This window comes from Lycium ferocissimum, chromosome 1, assembly GCF_029784015.1.
Source record: "Lycium ferocissimum isolate CSIRO_LF1 chromosome 1, AGI_CSIRO_Lferr_CH_V1, whole genome shotgun sequence".
Taxonomy (NCBI): domain Eukaryota; kingdom Viridiplantae; phylum Streptophyta; class Magnoliopsida; order Solanales; family Solanaceae; genus Lycium; species Lycium ferocissimum.
Window position 1 is genome coordinate 1,083,820 of NC_081342.1, and position 16,750 is coordinate 1,100,569.

Consider the following 16,750-nt stretch of genomic DNA (forward strand, 5'->3'; position numbering starts at 1 on the left):
TACCTCTAATATCTGTCACAAAACTCCAACAAAGAAATGATCTGTCAAAAACCTCCACAAGTACACAAATTGGAGTCATGAATTTATTTTCGAACCATCATAAGGTCATAAGTGGCACGATAGTTTGAAACTGAAAAATATACTCCCTATTAAGCAGTGCGTAAGACAGCAAAACTCAACTCAACTTCAACACAGAGACGCTAGTTACGCGATTGCATCATTATGTAGCCTTCCATGCTGAAAGGGGCGGCGTTTCTGAATTTTTGTAAGTATTCATACCAGGAATATACCTATCACCCTGGACTGCATTAGCTGACGCAATGGATTCAAGCTCCACCATGTCATCTGGTGTTAACATTATGGACAGAGCTCCAATGTTCTGATTGAAGTTTTCAATTTTGGTGGTGCCCGGTATGGGACACACATCGTTTCCTTGGTGATGTACCCAGGCCAAGGCCAGTTGAGAGGGGGTACATCCCTTCTTTGCAGCCATTTGACAAATCTGCTCGTACAAGTTTTTGTTATGCTCAAGATTCTCAGCCTGGAACCTTGGCAGATGCTGCAAAATCAAAGATCGACTTAAGTCCAATGAAGACATGACTTAACTCTCCCACAATATCGCTTAGAAATAGAGGAAAACAAATAATAACACTAAACATCATGAAGGAGAGCATTGGATACCAATTCAGCAAATGGCGATATATATTGCAGGCAAAACTCTGTACACCAAAAACATGTAGAAGTATACCTTGCGCTGTTGGGCATCTATAAAGTCGATCAACAAAAGCTGATCCTTTCATCCAGTGAGCATGTATGTAAAACGCTATTACATAAAATGCTAGAAAGAAGCAAAGACGTAGAAACTTTCTATACTGGTAGAATGACCTTCACATATCATGCTGAGCGACCTACTCATCCAAGAACATGTCTTTTTTAACAGAACTGGACATTGAGTACATACATAAATAAACTCCCTAGTGAGGAAGCAAGTTCTTTTTAAATAGTCCATGTCCATCTCTTCCATATAAGGGACAAATGTGAAGTTCATACTTCTTGAATTTTGATACTCCTACCAACTATTGGAAGCTTTTAACCCTAGTAATATCGTCCATATCAATAGCTCAGTGAATATACTTGCAAAAAAAAAATACAATACAACTAAACATGATATCAATATGTTTGAAATCCGAAACAACAATGAAAACAAACAAACCTTTCGGTAGTCTTCATTTGACATATCCTCAAGCAGCTTTGGACCTGATGACAAAAAGCCCCGTCCTAGTGGACTGTATGCCACAACCCCAATTCCAAGTTCTCTAAACAGTTACCAGAAACCTAAATCAGGATTTCAATTTCCATAGATCTCAAACACGAAAAACTAACAGAAAGAAGAAATATACCTGCAAGTAGGGATTATTTCTTCCTCTACATCTCTCGACCATAGAGACCATTCTAATTGTACTGCTGTTATTGGATGAACTGCATGTGCTCTTCTAATTGTTGATGCTGAAGCCTCGGAGAGACCTATATATTTTATTTTACCCTCTTCAACCAGCTTCTTAAGTTCTCCAACCTAGTAAAACAGGATCTCAAAGGAATAAGAAACGCTGATTATTAACCATTTCAACCAATATGTGAAGACATAAAAATTTACCAACCCGACATAATTGGTCACCCTGAAAATGGATAAAGTGTATGACACAACTCTAAGAAAGGAACCATTTCAACCAATATGTGAAGACATGATAATATACCAACCCGACTTATAGCCTGTTTGGCCAAAGCTTATTCCCCACCCCCCCCCCCCCCCACCCAAAAGTACTTATTTTTTCAATAAGTGCTTATTTTAAAAAAAAGTGAGGTGTTTGGCCAAGCTTTTGGGAGAAAATAAGTGCTTTTGGGGAGTAGCAGAAGCAGTTTTTCAGAAGCTAAAAAAAATAGCTTTTGCCCAAAAGCACTTTTTTGAAAAGTACTTTTGAGAAAAATACACATAGAAACACTTTTTAAAAGCTTGGCCAAACACTAATTGCTGCTCAAAAGTATTTTTTAAATTAATTGGCCAAACACAAACTGCTTTTAGCCAAAAGGACTTTTTTGAAAGTATTTTTGAAAAAAGTACTTTTTAAAATAAGCTGTTTTTAGAAGCTTGGCCAAATAGGCTATTAATGGGTCACTCTGAAAAAGTAAAAAGTCTATCACACAACTCTTAAAAATCTATTAATACATGAATCAGTTAAACTGTCTAACTGGTTCATCAAGCTCGCAGATGTAACAGTCGCAAAAGTCTGAAAATGAGTGCAGTTACATCTACTTTCCCGTTCATCTCTGGATGTTCATTTCTTTCTGTCTTTCGTTGTTTCTTTCCTTCTTTTTTTAAAGCAGAAAGCCGTGGGGAATTTTGTTGTTGATTTGGATAACAAGGGCAATGATTTTACTCTAAGCATATGAAGAGTGTGAAATTAAAATCAAATATTTGATCTGACACGCACCCAACAGCATTTTTGAATAGTCCAAGCAACATAGGTTACAACTACTAGATCAATTCCAAAATATTGCATTGAAATATTTAGTAAAAACATTACACATGTACTCGAATACTAAACAGAATTTCCTATTACAATCAAGAACATTTGTATATATAAATTACCACTACACATTTAATTATTTGATTTGATTTTAATAATACTACTCCCTCAGTAGCCATCCTCCGAGTAAGAGCAAATATTACATCATTTTCCCGAATAAATAAGCAGTAACTTCAAAGAGTTATAAAGGGGAAAAAAGAGAACTAACCGTGACTTCAATGGGCACACGTGTATCAATTCGGTGCTGATAGTACAAGTCAATGCAGTCAACATCAAGTCGCTTTAAGCTAGCCTCGCATGCTGCCCTTACATAGGCTGGATGTCCATGCACCTCTCTCTTTCCTTCTGCTTTCTTTTCATCTCCTAAAACAATACCAAATTTTGTTGCTAACACTACTCGTTCTCTCATCCCTCCCTTCAAAGCCTACATGGATACATAATTATCAGAAAAGTGGTAAAAGCTAAAAAGTTCTCAGTTGCCTATGCAATGCATTGAGTAAAAACTAAGTGTGTGATTTAGTAGTTAATGGAGTCGATGCTACGATGCTAACTTTGGAAAGTTCAGTTCAAATCTCAGCTGAGACCAAAACAAAAAAAAAAAAAAAAAAAAAATGCAAGATGATTTTTTTCCATGTCTAAGCTTTGGTGTGTAGAGTCTTGATACCTATGCCAGTGGGAGGTAGCAGGACCCATTGAAATAATCAAGGTACACGGAAGTTGATCTGAACACTACTATTATAAGAAAAAATCTATGCAGAGAACAGCGGAAAATACAACTTCATGACACTTTTGTTTCTGTGTACCTCGTATTAAGAAAAGAACAATCCAAAACAATGACTATTCGTGGAAAAAAGAAACAAGTAAGCTCGAATACTAAAAGTAGAAATCACACACAAGGATACAGGTTTGAAGAATCATGAACAATACTTCTTCCTTAAGGTACAACCTTTGAGGCTTAAGCATCTGAAACTTAGCACATTGTCAGGTGAAAACATTAAATACCTCATATTCAGAGACCAACCAAAAACAGAAAAGTACAAGACTTTAAGCTCTGGGAACAATCATATTTTGCACAAGTAAAAAAGTATACCAGCTCCAACACCAGTACTTAGTACTCACATACCAACCCCACCAACCAAAAATGGAAAAGTACAAGACTTTATGCTGTGAGAACAATCATAGTTTGTGTAAGTGGAATAAAATTATCCAGTCAAACACCAGCATTTAGTAGTAAGTAACTAAGTACACAATCACAAACCTCTTTACCAAAACACATAACCAAAAGGTACAAGAATTAAGGCATTAGGTACAACCATCCTACTATATAAACTCAAAGAATTAAATTCACAAAACAGAGAAAAAAAAATAATATGCACACAATCACATACATAATACCAAAAACCAAAACCAAAAAAGTACAACAAATCAAGCATTACGTACAACCATCCTACTGCACAAACTTAAAGAATTAAATTCACAAAAATGGAAAAAAAAAAAAAAAAAAAGTAAGTACACACAACCACACGCATACCTCTACCAAAATCCAAAACCAAAACCAAAAAGGTACAACAATTAAAGCATTATGTACAATCATCCTACTGCATAAACTCAAACAACCAAATTCACATACATGAAAAAATAGCATTTGGGGGAAAAGGGGAAATTAAGAAGTTGAATAGAATAGTAAGTACACACACACCTACTCTACCAAAAGGTACAATAATTACAGCATTAAGTACAACCATCCTACTGCACAAACTCAAACAATTAAATTCACAAAAAATCAAAAAAAAAAAAAAAAATTAAGCATGTAATTAAGAAATTGAGTAGAATACTTTGCCAATGAGGATTTCATTAGTGTGAGGCCCATAGACATCAGAAGTATCAAGAAATGTGACACCAGAGTTAATGGCATGGTGAATTAACTTGATCATATCAGGTTCAGGTTTGGGTGGCCCATAAAAAGCAGACATGCCCATACAACCAAGTCCTTGTACAGATACTTCAAGACCCTGTGAACCCAATTTCATTCTTGCCACTTTTATTCTTTCTGTAGCCATTGTTTTCATTCAAGCTTAAGGTTATTACTCTGCAAATATATGGACTGTGGCGGCTGGTCGGGTTAGGACAATGATTATGGATTGTGACAAGGCCTATGTTTTGGTACACACGTCACTAGAGATAATATAATTGGACCATAGACAATGTTAGCATTCAACTGCCATTAAACAAAATTTCTTTTTTTTGGGAAAATATGTATTTTACCTTTTCAACTTGTCGGAAAAATCATATACACATATATAGTGATAATCTAGGTGGAGTAATGGACCATATGAGTTGCGTGAGCATTTTATTGACATTACAATTTTTTTGTTTTTTGTTTTTTGGAGATAAATGTATATTAAAATTCTGAATTGTCTCGAAAAGTCACTTATGGATATCCCTTTATCTCCTTATCTTATTGGAAGCAAAAATCCAACGAAATTAGTGTTCTCTCGTCTCAATTTATGTAATGATATTTGATTGGATACATTTAAAAATTAAAGGAGACTTTTGAAATTTTGGTCTAGATAAGTTATAGATATTAGTGGGTCTATAAATTATCTTATTAACATTAAAGTTATTAACTAAATATAGTAATATATCATTCCTTTTAAACCGATTAAAAAAGAAGAAAGTCGCACAAATTAGGACAAAGGAAGTATCTCCTTGAGTGATGACATGGCATGAAAATAGAATCAGGCATGAGAAGTAAAAAAAAAATTGAGTTAAAACTAGTTGAAGTTCCACGTGTCTCATTTTGATTTCAATTAATCACATTTGATTTAGCATTTTTTCTACTTATAAAACTTGATAGACAAAGTGACCCGATACTTGTACAAATATAAATTAACTATAACCGGTGCATCCGTTAAAGGAAGTACAAGTTTGGCCAAACACCACCTTCATTCCAAAAAATACTTCTCGAGTCTTGAGTCTGTCCAATTAATAAAAGATTGAATCATACATATTTCGTAAGGCAATGGAAAAATATTTATCAGTATTTCACTCCATAGGTAAAAGCCAACAAACAGAGATGAGAATTTTATTATTTGAACCATCAGCAAGTGGCACAATAGTTTGAAACAGAAAAACTATGTTTTCTCAGGGCACAACACAAAAACGACTCAACTCAAAACAGAAGACACTAATTAGGCAATTGCATCATTTATTTAGCCTTCCATGCTGAAAGGGGTGGAGTTTCTGAATCTTTGTACCTATCACCCTGGACTACATTAGCTGAAGCAATGGATTCAAGTTCTTCCATGTCTTCTGATGTTAACTTTATGGACAAAGCTTCAATGTTCTGGTTCAAGTTTTCGATCTTAGTGGTGCCGGGGATGGGACACACGTCGTTTCCTTGGTGATGTACCCAGGCCAAGGCTAGTTGAGAAGGGCTGCATCCCTTCTTTGAAGCCATTTGACAAATCCGCTTGTACAACTTTCTATTGTGCTCAAGATTCTCGCCCTGGAACCACGGTAGATGCATTCAATTCAAATAAAGAAATGTCGACGGTATAATAATTTACTTTATGTACTTGACAGATTTTTTATACAATATACCCCAAAACAAAAAATAAATATAAGCCAACCTTTTGGAAATCTTCATTTGACAAATCCTCAAGCAGCTCTGGACCTGATGACAAAAAGCCCCCTCCTAGTGGACTGTAAGCCACAATCCCAATACCGAGTTCTCTGGACAGTTAAAAGATAGGCGAAAATCAGGATCTCACATTGCTATAGAGCCAAATATGAAAAACTAACAGAGAGAATAAAAAACCTGCAAGTAGGGATAATTTCTTCCTCTACATCTCTTGAACATAGAGACCATTCTAATTGTACTGCTGTTATTGGATGAACTGCATGTGCTCTTCTAATTGTTGATGCTGATGCCTCGGATAGACCTATATATTTTATTTTACCCTCTTCAACCAGCTTCTTAAGTTCTCCAACCTAGTAAAAAAGGAATTTCAAAGGAATAAGAAATGCTGATCATTAACAATTTGAGCAAACATGTGAAAACATTAAACAGTATAAGGCACTCGACTTAATTGGTGTGCGGCTGAAAATGTAATATTCTATGCCGTAACTCTTAAAAGGCTAACCATGCTTTGTATCTGAGGTACCGCCTGCTCATTTTAAATTCTTTAACTGGTTCATCAAGCTCAGAGATGCAAACTAATAGTCGCAAAAGTCTAAAATAGAGTGCAGTTACATCTAATTTTTGTCTCAACTTCATGTTTGCTTTTTTCTGTCTCTAGATGATCATTTCTTCTTTTTTTTATTCTTTTCACAACTGTGCTATCCGTGCTAGCTTGCGCCCACCACAACTAGTTCCAACGTGTACCTGCTTCCTTCCACAAGCAGAGGTCCCAGATAACTCTTCTTTTTTTCTTTCTATAGAAAGCCAGGGAAATAGCGTTATTCATTTTGATAATGATATGGCAACATTTAACTCCAAACATATGAAGAGAGTGGATGTCAACCTAGATCACTTCCAAAAATGATGGCGCAAGTTGATCCAGCAATGGAGTCATAAGTGTTCGTAAAGTTCTGCTATTGTATTCAAGCAATTCAATTATGTTATTCTTAATTAGTAGATTTTTTTTTTTTTTTTTTTTTTTGAAAAAGGTAACAGGTTCTTAATCAGTAGATTAGAAAACGGAAAAGGGCCAAATATACTCTTGTACTATGAGAAAAGGTTTAAATATACCCCTTGTTATACTATGGGGCCAAACATACCCCTCCTCTGTTAAGTTTGTTCAAGGTGGACATCTAGTCCTACGTGACACTGTCATTTGATGAGGTGGATGCCACCTCAGTGCCCCTAACTCATTTTACCCCTCCCCTCTATTTGTTCTTTCACCACTAAAACTTCCTTTCTCTCCACCACGATTACCACCGCCCAAAAGACTTGATAAAAGCAGAAATCTATCACATGCCATAAAATGAACGAACAGTTGGGCACATGATTTCTGCAAAAAATAAAATGCAAATGACAACAATATTGTCCAACAAACACCACAGTCAAAAAGGGTTACTTAATAAGATGTTCATTTTTTAGGATGATTTCACATCGCAAGAGTCAATTATCTCCAGAATTGAATCATTGACCCTATTTTCCCCCTTTAAATGGAATGTTGGAATCAAATTAAAACCGTGTATCTCAGAAACCCATTAATAGGAAACAAACAATACTTATTAAATGATGATACAGATCAATCTTACAACACACAACCAGCTATAGTTATGAATGAAATTGATTTTTGTTATGATGAAAAAAAAAAAAAAAAAAAAAAATGAACCAGTATTGTTAAGTTCTTTCTGCCACTTCATCACAAAATGCAAAGCATCAAAATTCCAAAGAGCTAAAAGCCGGCGACGAACCAAATCGTTGAAATGACATGAGAGTTGAACTTTTTCAATGACCACTAGAGGGGAGGCCATGGCGGCGGCAATGGTGGTGGAGGGGAAGAAAGTTTTAGTAGTGAAAGAATAAATAGAGGGGAGGGGTAAAATGAGTTAGAGGCGCTAAGGTGGCATGCCACCTCATCAAATGACAGTGCCACGTAGGACTAGATGTCCACCTTGAACAAACTTAACGGAGGAGGGGTATATTTGAACCAGTAGTATAACGGCAGGGGATATTTGGCCCCATAGTATAACGAGGGGTATATTTAAACCTTTTCTCATAGTACAGGGGTATATTTGACCCTTTTCCGATTAGAAAATGTTCATAACCTGCGATTTCCAGAGTAATATATGGAAAAAGAGAACGAACCGTTACTTCAATGGGCACATGTGTATCAATTCGGTGCTGGTAGTACAGGTCAATGCAGTCAACATCAAGTCGCTTTAAGCTAGCTTCGCATGCTGCCCTTACATAGGCTGGTTCTCCACGCACTTCTCTCTCTCCATCTTCAGAACTAATGCCAAATTTTGTTGCTAACTCAACTCGCTCTCTCATTCCTCCCTTCAGAGCCTGCATAAATACATGATTATCAGAACTTAGGTATACCATTTTTGCAGAAGGTAAAAGGAGAAAGAAATTTCAAAAGGCACAATCCACGTTGCCTGCAGTCCAATTCACGAACTTGTGTACCAACAAGCCTCTCCTACCCAAGTCAAAAAGGATAAAACCTAGAGGACCAACAGACTCTCAACCAACGCAAGATCCGAGAGTCATGCTCTAATCAATTTGATCACCATTTGAAGAAAAACAGAAGTTATATAGCGACCCTCTTATTTACAAAGGAACCTAAATTCTACAAGCAAGAGCATCAATCATCAATTACTCACTGCAACTACTATATTACTCTCAGGAAAGCTCTTTCTTTAATTTACGTGTTCTTGTTCTTAGACTTAGCTAACTTTGTATCGAAAATAAGGCTTTGTATCTTTGACTGGACAGCGGATCAATAATATAACAACTCCCTCTTTTCCTCTCTAATTATGAGCTTTCTGTTTACTGTTATTTTACTTCAATTCTTGCTACTAGTGCCCTTTTCCTTCTCGGTAGATTTTAGCATAAGACTTGAGCATCATCAAGAATGAATTTCTTGCTTTGGTAGAAAGATCAAAATTAGGAACTAGTTATTACTTGTAAGGATAAACTCTGCATACTAGCACTGATCTCACAAATTGGAACCTTCAAATACCAAGCAGTGAGCAAAAACCCTCCCCCAATACACCATATCATATACAAGGTTTGAAGAACCACGAACAACATTTCTTGCTAAGGTCCAACTCAAGAGTCTTAGGAGCCGGTTGGTCGTAAGAATTTTTTCCTTTTTTCCAAAAAAATATTATCAAAGCATTGTTTGGTTGGAATGATGTTTCAGTAAACTTTTAATGATGAGTTTTTCAAACTTGAAAAACAATGGAAAAAAGAAATTCGCTCACAAAATCGCAACTTTTTCAAGTGAAATGCATGTTCAAACATAACTTCAACTTCAAAACTCCTTTTTTTTCCAAGTTTCAACCAAATCTGTCCAAACGCCTACTTAAACAATTGAAAAGTAGTATCAACTGAGGTGAATATTTCAAATACCGCGCACAAACTCCAACCCACCCCAAAATGAAACGAAAAGTACAAGTCTTTGAGCTTAATGAACCAGCACATTTTGCATATATTACAATTATTCCAGCTCAAACACCACAAATACCCAATCACATATCCTCTCTCCAAGACACCAAAAGTTACAACACATCAAACATTATGTACAATCATCACTGCATAAATGCAGAGAAATTCATAAAATATTCCAGCTCAAGTACTAGAAGAGCCAATCACCAAAAAGTGGGGGAAAAGGTACAATACATTTAGCATTAGGTACAACCATCCTATTGCATAAAAAAGTACTCCCTACGTCCCAATTTAAGTGTACTTAGCACAAAGTTTGATGAATAAAAAGCGACTTATAAATCTTGCGGTCCTAAATTAAAGATATAAATTAAATATATGAATAATGTACTAAAATATTCTTTAAATCTTGATCAAACTCTTAAATTTTTAAGCTAAAAAAAAATTTGGAGATTGAATTTTAGCTTATTTGAATTGTCAATTAATTTAACTACTAATTTTTATATAGAAAATGATGCTTATAAACTATTTTTACTAAGACCAAAAAGAAGAGTAAGAAACTTAACTTGTAACATGGGTGAAGAAATTAAATACCTTGCCAAGGAGGATTTCGTTAGTGTGGGGCCCATATATATCGGAAGTATCAAGAAAAGTGACACCAGAGTTGATGGCATGGTGGATCAGTTTGATCATGTCGGGTTCGGGTTTGGGTGGCCCATAAAAAGCAGACATACCCATACAACCAAGCCCTTGAGCAGACACTTCAACTCCCTGCGAGCCCAATTTGATTCTTCCCACTTTTGTTCCCTCTTTCGCCATTGTTGTCTTTCAACTTACTCTGCAAATATTTAGAGATAGACAGATATGCTACTATAATTGATCTTTGTGTGTCACTGTACATATACATAAATTATTTAGGCACCATGTGGAGTGGAGTTGTTGATTGAGTTGACAATGGGTGAGATGGAAGGATTACCTATTGGTGATCTTTTAAGTGTGAAATTAGCAGAGGTGACATGTACCACTTGAAAGTAAAATCTAATTAAATTTGGAATTAAAAAAATTAGAATTTAAAATATATTTTTTTAATTTTTTATAAAATATAAAAAGACGTCAACTTAATCTAAAAAGTTCACCAACCCCTTTCTCCTCCTCCCACCCCACGCCCCCCCCCCAATTTTTTTTTAAAGAAAAGTTTTGAATTTTTTATTTGCTTTTTCACCAGTCATCCCTCCTCGTCCCACTGCTCCCGGCCCCCCCTCCCCCACTAAAAAAATTTTTTGAATTTTTTTAATTTATTTTATTTTCTTTTTCACCAGCCGCCCCCTTCTCCTCCTCCCGCCCTTAATTTTTTTTTTTAAAAAAAAGTTTTAATTTTCTTTATATGTTTTTTCATCCCCCTCCTCCTTCCAACCCCTCCCCCTCTCCCCGCCCCAAAAAAAAAAAATTGATTTTTTATACCAAATTCACTCCTCCTCCTCCCACCTCTTGCCCCCTAATTTTTTTTTTTTTTTTTTTTTTTAAATTTTGATTTTCTTTATTTATTTTTCACCCCCCTCCTCCTCGCAACCCTCCCCCCCTCCTCTCCCCACTCCCCCCCGCTCCGAATTTTTTTTTAAAATTTTGATTTTTTTACCAACTCCCACTCCTCCGCCCCCCCCCCCCCCCCCCACCAATTTTTTAAATAAATTTTTTATTTTCTTTTTTTTTAAATTAATTTTTTTTCTTACCGGCCCCCACTCCTCTTCGCCCCCCCCCCCAATTTTTTTAAAAAAAAAATTAATTTTCTTTATTTATTTTTTCACCCTCCCTCCTCCTCCCTCCCCCCAACACACACACCCCCCCCCCCCAAAAAAAATTTAAAAAATTTTGAAAAGTTTTTTTTTTTTAAAAATCCCCCCACACACAAAATGATTTTTGTTGAAAAGAAATTTTGAATATTTTTTTTATTTGGTTTCTTACTTCCCCCACCCACCCAAAAAAAATTTTGAAAAATTTTTATTTTTGATTTTTGCAACCCTCCAACCTCCCCCCCCCCCCCCCCCGCCCAACTCCAAATAAAATCTTGAAAGGAAGTTTTGAATTTTTTTTTTTTTTTTGGATTTATTAAAAGTTTGGATAAAATTCAGGTTGTTGTTGTTATGTGTTTGTAGTGAAATATATGGTTTTTCTGTTGTTGTCCTGGTATGGTTCAGGGTTTAGGAAAATATATCCAATAGATAATTTTTTTGTTCTTGTCCTGATATTTATCTGGTTCTATTTGTAGAAGATAACCAACAGATTTATAGTTATTGCAACAAATTCTACACTTTTTGCAACAAATAGACAATTTGTTGCAACGACTCACTAATTTATTGGACATAGCTTCAGTTATTTGCTTCTGTTTGTAGAAGATATCCAACAGATGTTTAGTCGTTGCAACAAGTTCTACACTTGTTGTAACAAATGGACAATTTGTTGCAATAACTACAACTGTCATTGTATATAGCAAATATTTGCTTCGTTTGTAGAAGATATCCAACAGATTTTTAGTTGTTGCAACAAGTTCTACACTTGTTGTAACAAGTAGACAATCTGTTGCAACAACTACAAATTTGTTGGACATAGCTTCAGTTATTTGGTTCTGTCTGTAGAAGATATCCAATAGATTTTTAGTTGTTGCAACAAGTTCTCCACTTGTTGTAACAAGTAGACAATGCGTTACAACAACTACAAATGTTGACATAGCTTCATTATTTGGTTCTTTGTAGAGGATATCCTACTGCATTTGTAATTGTTGCAACAATTTCTACACTTGTTGCAACAAGTAGACAATTTATTTATGAATCAACAAACGTTGAGGAAAGATATAGTCAAATTGGCAGCCAAACTGACAATCAATCCTCAAAAAGAGATGAAGAACAGAGCCAAGAAGCAGTATATACAAATGAAGAACTAGAAGATGAAGAAACCGATTATGGAAATGAAGGAGATGAAGTAGATCAAGAAAATCCATACACCCAGAAGGCGATTCTTTGACCAAATTATTACTTAAGTTGTGGTATTTGGAGGCTGTTGAATAATTTTTTTTTTCTTTGTCCTTTATGTTATTTGTGAATGATGTTTATGAACTTATTTATTTTGATTAGTTGTGGTATTTGGAGCCAAGGTGGCTATTGAACAATTTCTATTTATGAACTTATTTATTTTGCTTACTAATTGTTGCAATAGATGCATACAGTAGAATTGCTTAGTTGTTCCAACAAATTACTCACCTTGTTGAAAAAAATCAAACAATTGCTTAAATTATTGTAAAACTAAAAAATATGTCGCAACAAATGAGTTAATTGTTGCAATAGATCATACACTTGTTAGAGAAGTTGCAACAAGTTACTAATCTGTTTCAACAAACAAGTCACTAATCTGTTTAGATAAGTTGCCTAAATGATTGCAACAGATCATACAGTTGTTGAAGAAGTTGCAACAAGTTACTAATCTGATCTAACAAGTAACTAATCTGTTTAAACAAGTTATTAATCTGTTTAGACAAGTTGCCTAAATGATTGCAACAGATCATACAATTGTTGAAGAAGTTGCAACAAGTTACTAATCTGTTCCAACAAGTAACTAATCTATTTGAACAAGTTACTAATGCTTAGACAAGTTGCCTAAATGATTGCAACAGATCATATAGTTGTTGAAGAAGTTGCAACAAATTACTAATGCTGTTTCAACAAGTTACTAATCCGTTCCAATAAGTAACTAATGCGCTTTAAACAAGTTACTAATGCCGTTGCACCTTGATATAGTACAACAGGAAGAAGTTGCAACACATTACTAACTGCTTTCAACAAGTTATTAATCCGTTCTAACAAATAACTAATTTGTTTAAACAAGTTACTAATATGTTATGTACGTATCATATAGTTGTGAAGAAATTGGAACAAATTACTAATGATTTTATATATATATATATATATATATATATATATATATATATATATATATATATATATATATATATATATATATATATATATATATATATTAAATATGATTGATTTTCAATGTTTATCACTAAATATGGGTGAATCAAGGTTCACACCAATTCACTCCATTTAGTGCGTATTGACTTAGTTGATCATCTATCCCGACCCAAAACACCATCAAATTGCTTAAGTATATATTGATCACTAAATATGGTTGATTTCAATTGTTTATCACTAAATATGGGTGAATCAAGTAGTTCACATCAATTCACTCCAATGATCACTTCGTTTAGTGCGTATTGGACTTAGTTGATCATTTATTCCGACCCAAAACACCATCAAATTGCTTAAGTATATATATTTATCAATAAATATGGTTGATTTCCATTGTTTATCACTAAAGATGAGTGAATCAAGTAGTTCACATCAATTCACTCCGTTTAGTGCGTATTGGACTTAGTTGATCATCTATCCTGACCCAAAACACCATCAAATTTCTTAAGTATATATATTGATCAATATATATTGATTTTCATTGTTTATCACTAAATATGGTTGATTTCCATTGTTTATCACTAAATATGGTTAATTCCCTTTATTGATCACTAAATATGGGTGAACTAAATAGTATATGTTGCAGCAAGTGTAGTATTTGTTGCAGCAAGTGTAGTATATGTTGGAACAACTGTAGTATCTGTTGGACCAATTGTAGTATCCTTTGTAGCAAGTGTAGTATATGTAGTAGCAAGTGTAGTATTTGTTACACCAACTGTAGTATATGTTGCAGCAATTGTGGTATCTGTTGCAGCAATTGTAGTATCTGTTCTAAGAATACACTCAGAATTGCTCATCTAATCCATGAAATTACTATCTAATCCTTTAGGGAAAATACATAAATACCCCCCCCCCCAACGTATACTGAAATTAATTATGACGCACCCAACCTTTGCGGGCAACCTATTACCCCCATGACCTTATTTTTTCGGTATTTTTTGGCCTTTTAGGCGACATGGCACCAACAAAAAATTATAATTTAAAAATGGCGAGTGAGGGAAAAAAATAGTTTTTATATTTTAATAAAAATTAGTTTTTAAAAATTTATTTATATCTCTCTCACCCACCCCCCCCCTTCCCTTTCTTCCACATTTCATATGCCCATTGTTAAAGCTTCAATCTTTATTGATTTTGGAGAAGATTAGCTTAGTTGGAGACCAACCCAAATGCTAAATGTGATCTCAAGAAATGTGAGTCCTTTATCACCACCATTATCACCACCGCCACCAACCGCCACGTCAAAGACACCGCCATCCACCACCACCTCCAAAATCATTTGGCATTTTGCTCGAAAAACGACAACCTTGAGAGTAAACACTCTAACCACGATAAAAACAACGATAAAAAGCATGATAAATCTCATGGGAAATCGAAAAAGAAGGAAAATTGGGGGAAGAAACTAGAATTTATGTTTGTTGGTGTTGTTGGGTCTTGCAGGTGTGTGTGTTGGGATTCTTGTTAATCAAGAGAAGACAATTAACTTTGAGTATTTGGTTTTGTTTCTTCGCTATTTTTTTTTTGTGGTGGTGGGGAGGGGGGGGGCGGCTTTGAAATGAAGAAAAGAAGAAGAAGGGGAGTTTATGATGAAATTGAATGTGTGTGTTAATGGAGGAAGAAAATGGGTTGAATGTTTCTTGAAAATAAGCTCTTTATGATTGATGATTAAATTGAATGTGTGTGTTAATGGAGGAAGAAAATGGGTTGAGAGTGTGTGTGTTAATGGAGAAAGAAAAATGGGTTGAATGTGTGTGCATTAATGGAGAAAGAAAAATGGGTTGAATGTGTGTGCATTAATGGAGAAAGAAAATGAGTTGAATGTGTGTGTGTTAATGGAGTTAATTTCTTGAAAAAATATTTATGATTGATAAAAGAAATTGAATGTGTGTGTGTTGATGGAGGAAGAAAATGGGTTGAATGTGTGTGTGTGTGTGTTAATGGAGGAAGAAAATGGGTTGAATATATGTGTTAATGGATGAAGAAAATGGGTTGAATATGTGTGTGTTAATGGAGGAATAAAATGGGTTGAATTTGTGTGTGTGTTAACGGAGGAAGAAAATGGGTTGAATGTGTGTGTTAATTTTGAAGAAAATGGGTTGATGGATTTCTTGAAATGAAGAAGAAGAAGAAGAAGAAGAAGAAGAAGAAGAAGAAGAAGGTTTAGTGATGAAGACAAAATTAATGGTTTAATGGTTAATTAGAGGTTAATTAGTGTAAATATAATTAATAAAAGAAAAAATCAAATGAAAAAAAGAAAGGAAAAGTACACGTTGACGGTCGTGTGATGTGGGCATGTTGTCGTGACAGAGACGTGGCACCAACGTGGCGAGAGTGTGCAACACTCTCCATCGCGCAACTAGCCATCAATTTTTTTTTTTTTGCCACGTCGACCAAAAAAGGGGTACAAAAATACGTAAAAAATAAGACCGGGGGGGTAATAGGTCGCTGCAAAGGTCGGGTGCGAGTATACGTTGGGGGGGGGGTTATGTATTTTCCCAATCCATTAAGGATGTTAGTGTGTATATATATATATATATATATATATATATATATATATATATATATATATATATATATATATATATATATATATCACTAAATATCGTTGATTTCATTTGTTTAACACTAAATATGGGTGAATCAAGTAGTTCACATCAATTCACTCTAATAATCACTCAACTTAGTGTATAATGACTTTGTAGATCATCTTTTCTGACTCAAAATACATCAAATTGATTAAGTATTATATATTGATCACTAAATATCGTTGATTTCATTTGTTTATCACTAAATATGGGTGAATCAAGAAATTCACATCAATTCATTATAATAATCACTCGATTTAGTGCATACTGACTTAATAGATCATCTTTCCTGACTCAAAATACTATCAAATTGATTAAGTATTATATATTGATCACTAAATATCGTTGATTTCATTTGCTTATAACTAAATATGGGTGAATCAAGTAGTTCACATCAATTCACTCTCATGATCATTGGATTTAGTGCATATTCCTGAC

At 34.7% G+C, this 16,750-nt stretch overlaps 2 protein-coding genes across 4 annotated transcripts in view; both read right to left on the reverse strand.

Annotated features, from left to right (window-relative positions):
• The window catches only part of LOC132047275 (auxin-induced protein PCNT115), a 24,660-nt gene continuing 7,910 nt past the window's right edge, over window positions 1–16,750 (reverse strand). The window contains exons 1-5 of one of the 2 annotated variants that reach the window (XM_059438310.1): window positions 4,421–4,835; window positions 2,794–3,009; window positions 1,401–1,573; window positions 1,214–1,316; window positions 1–559 (exon numbers count right to left, since the gene is read on the reverse strand). In XM_059438310.1, the coding sequence (XP_059294293.1) occupies window positions 221–559; window positions 1,214–1,316; window positions 1,401–1,573; window positions 2,794–3,009; window positions 4,421–4,654 (1,065 nt within the window). In that variant the 5' untranslated portion in view covers window positions 4,655–4,835 and the 3' untranslated portion in view covers window positions 1–220. Of the gene's footprint in view, window positions 560–1,213; window positions 1,317–1,400; window positions 1,574–2,793; window positions 3,010–4,420; window positions 4,836–16,750 lie in introns of those variants that run through there. The other variant, XM_059438388.1, reaches the window with a different exon arrangement.
• LOC132047398 (auxin-induced protein PCNT115-like) lies at window positions 5,643–10,715 on the reverse strand. 2 transcript variants are annotated; one of them, XM_059438505.1, is made up of 5 exons: window positions 10,303–10,715; window positions 8,407–8,607; window positions 6,406–6,578; window positions 6,218–6,290; window positions 5,643–6,093 (listed from the first exon to the last, which is right to left on the reverse strand). In XM_059438505.1, the coding sequence occupies exons 1-5, from the start codon at window positions 10,525–10,527 to the stop codon at window positions 5,794–5,796; spliced, it is 972 nt and encodes a 323-aa protein (XP_059294488.1). In that variant the 5' UTR covers window positions 10,528–10,715; the 3' UTR covers window positions 5,643–5,793. The 2 variants fall into 2 exon arrangements, with proteins under 2 accessions (XP_059294488.1, XP_059294451.1); XM_059438468.1 differs by having other exon boundaries at window positions 6,218–6,320; window positions 10,303–10,711.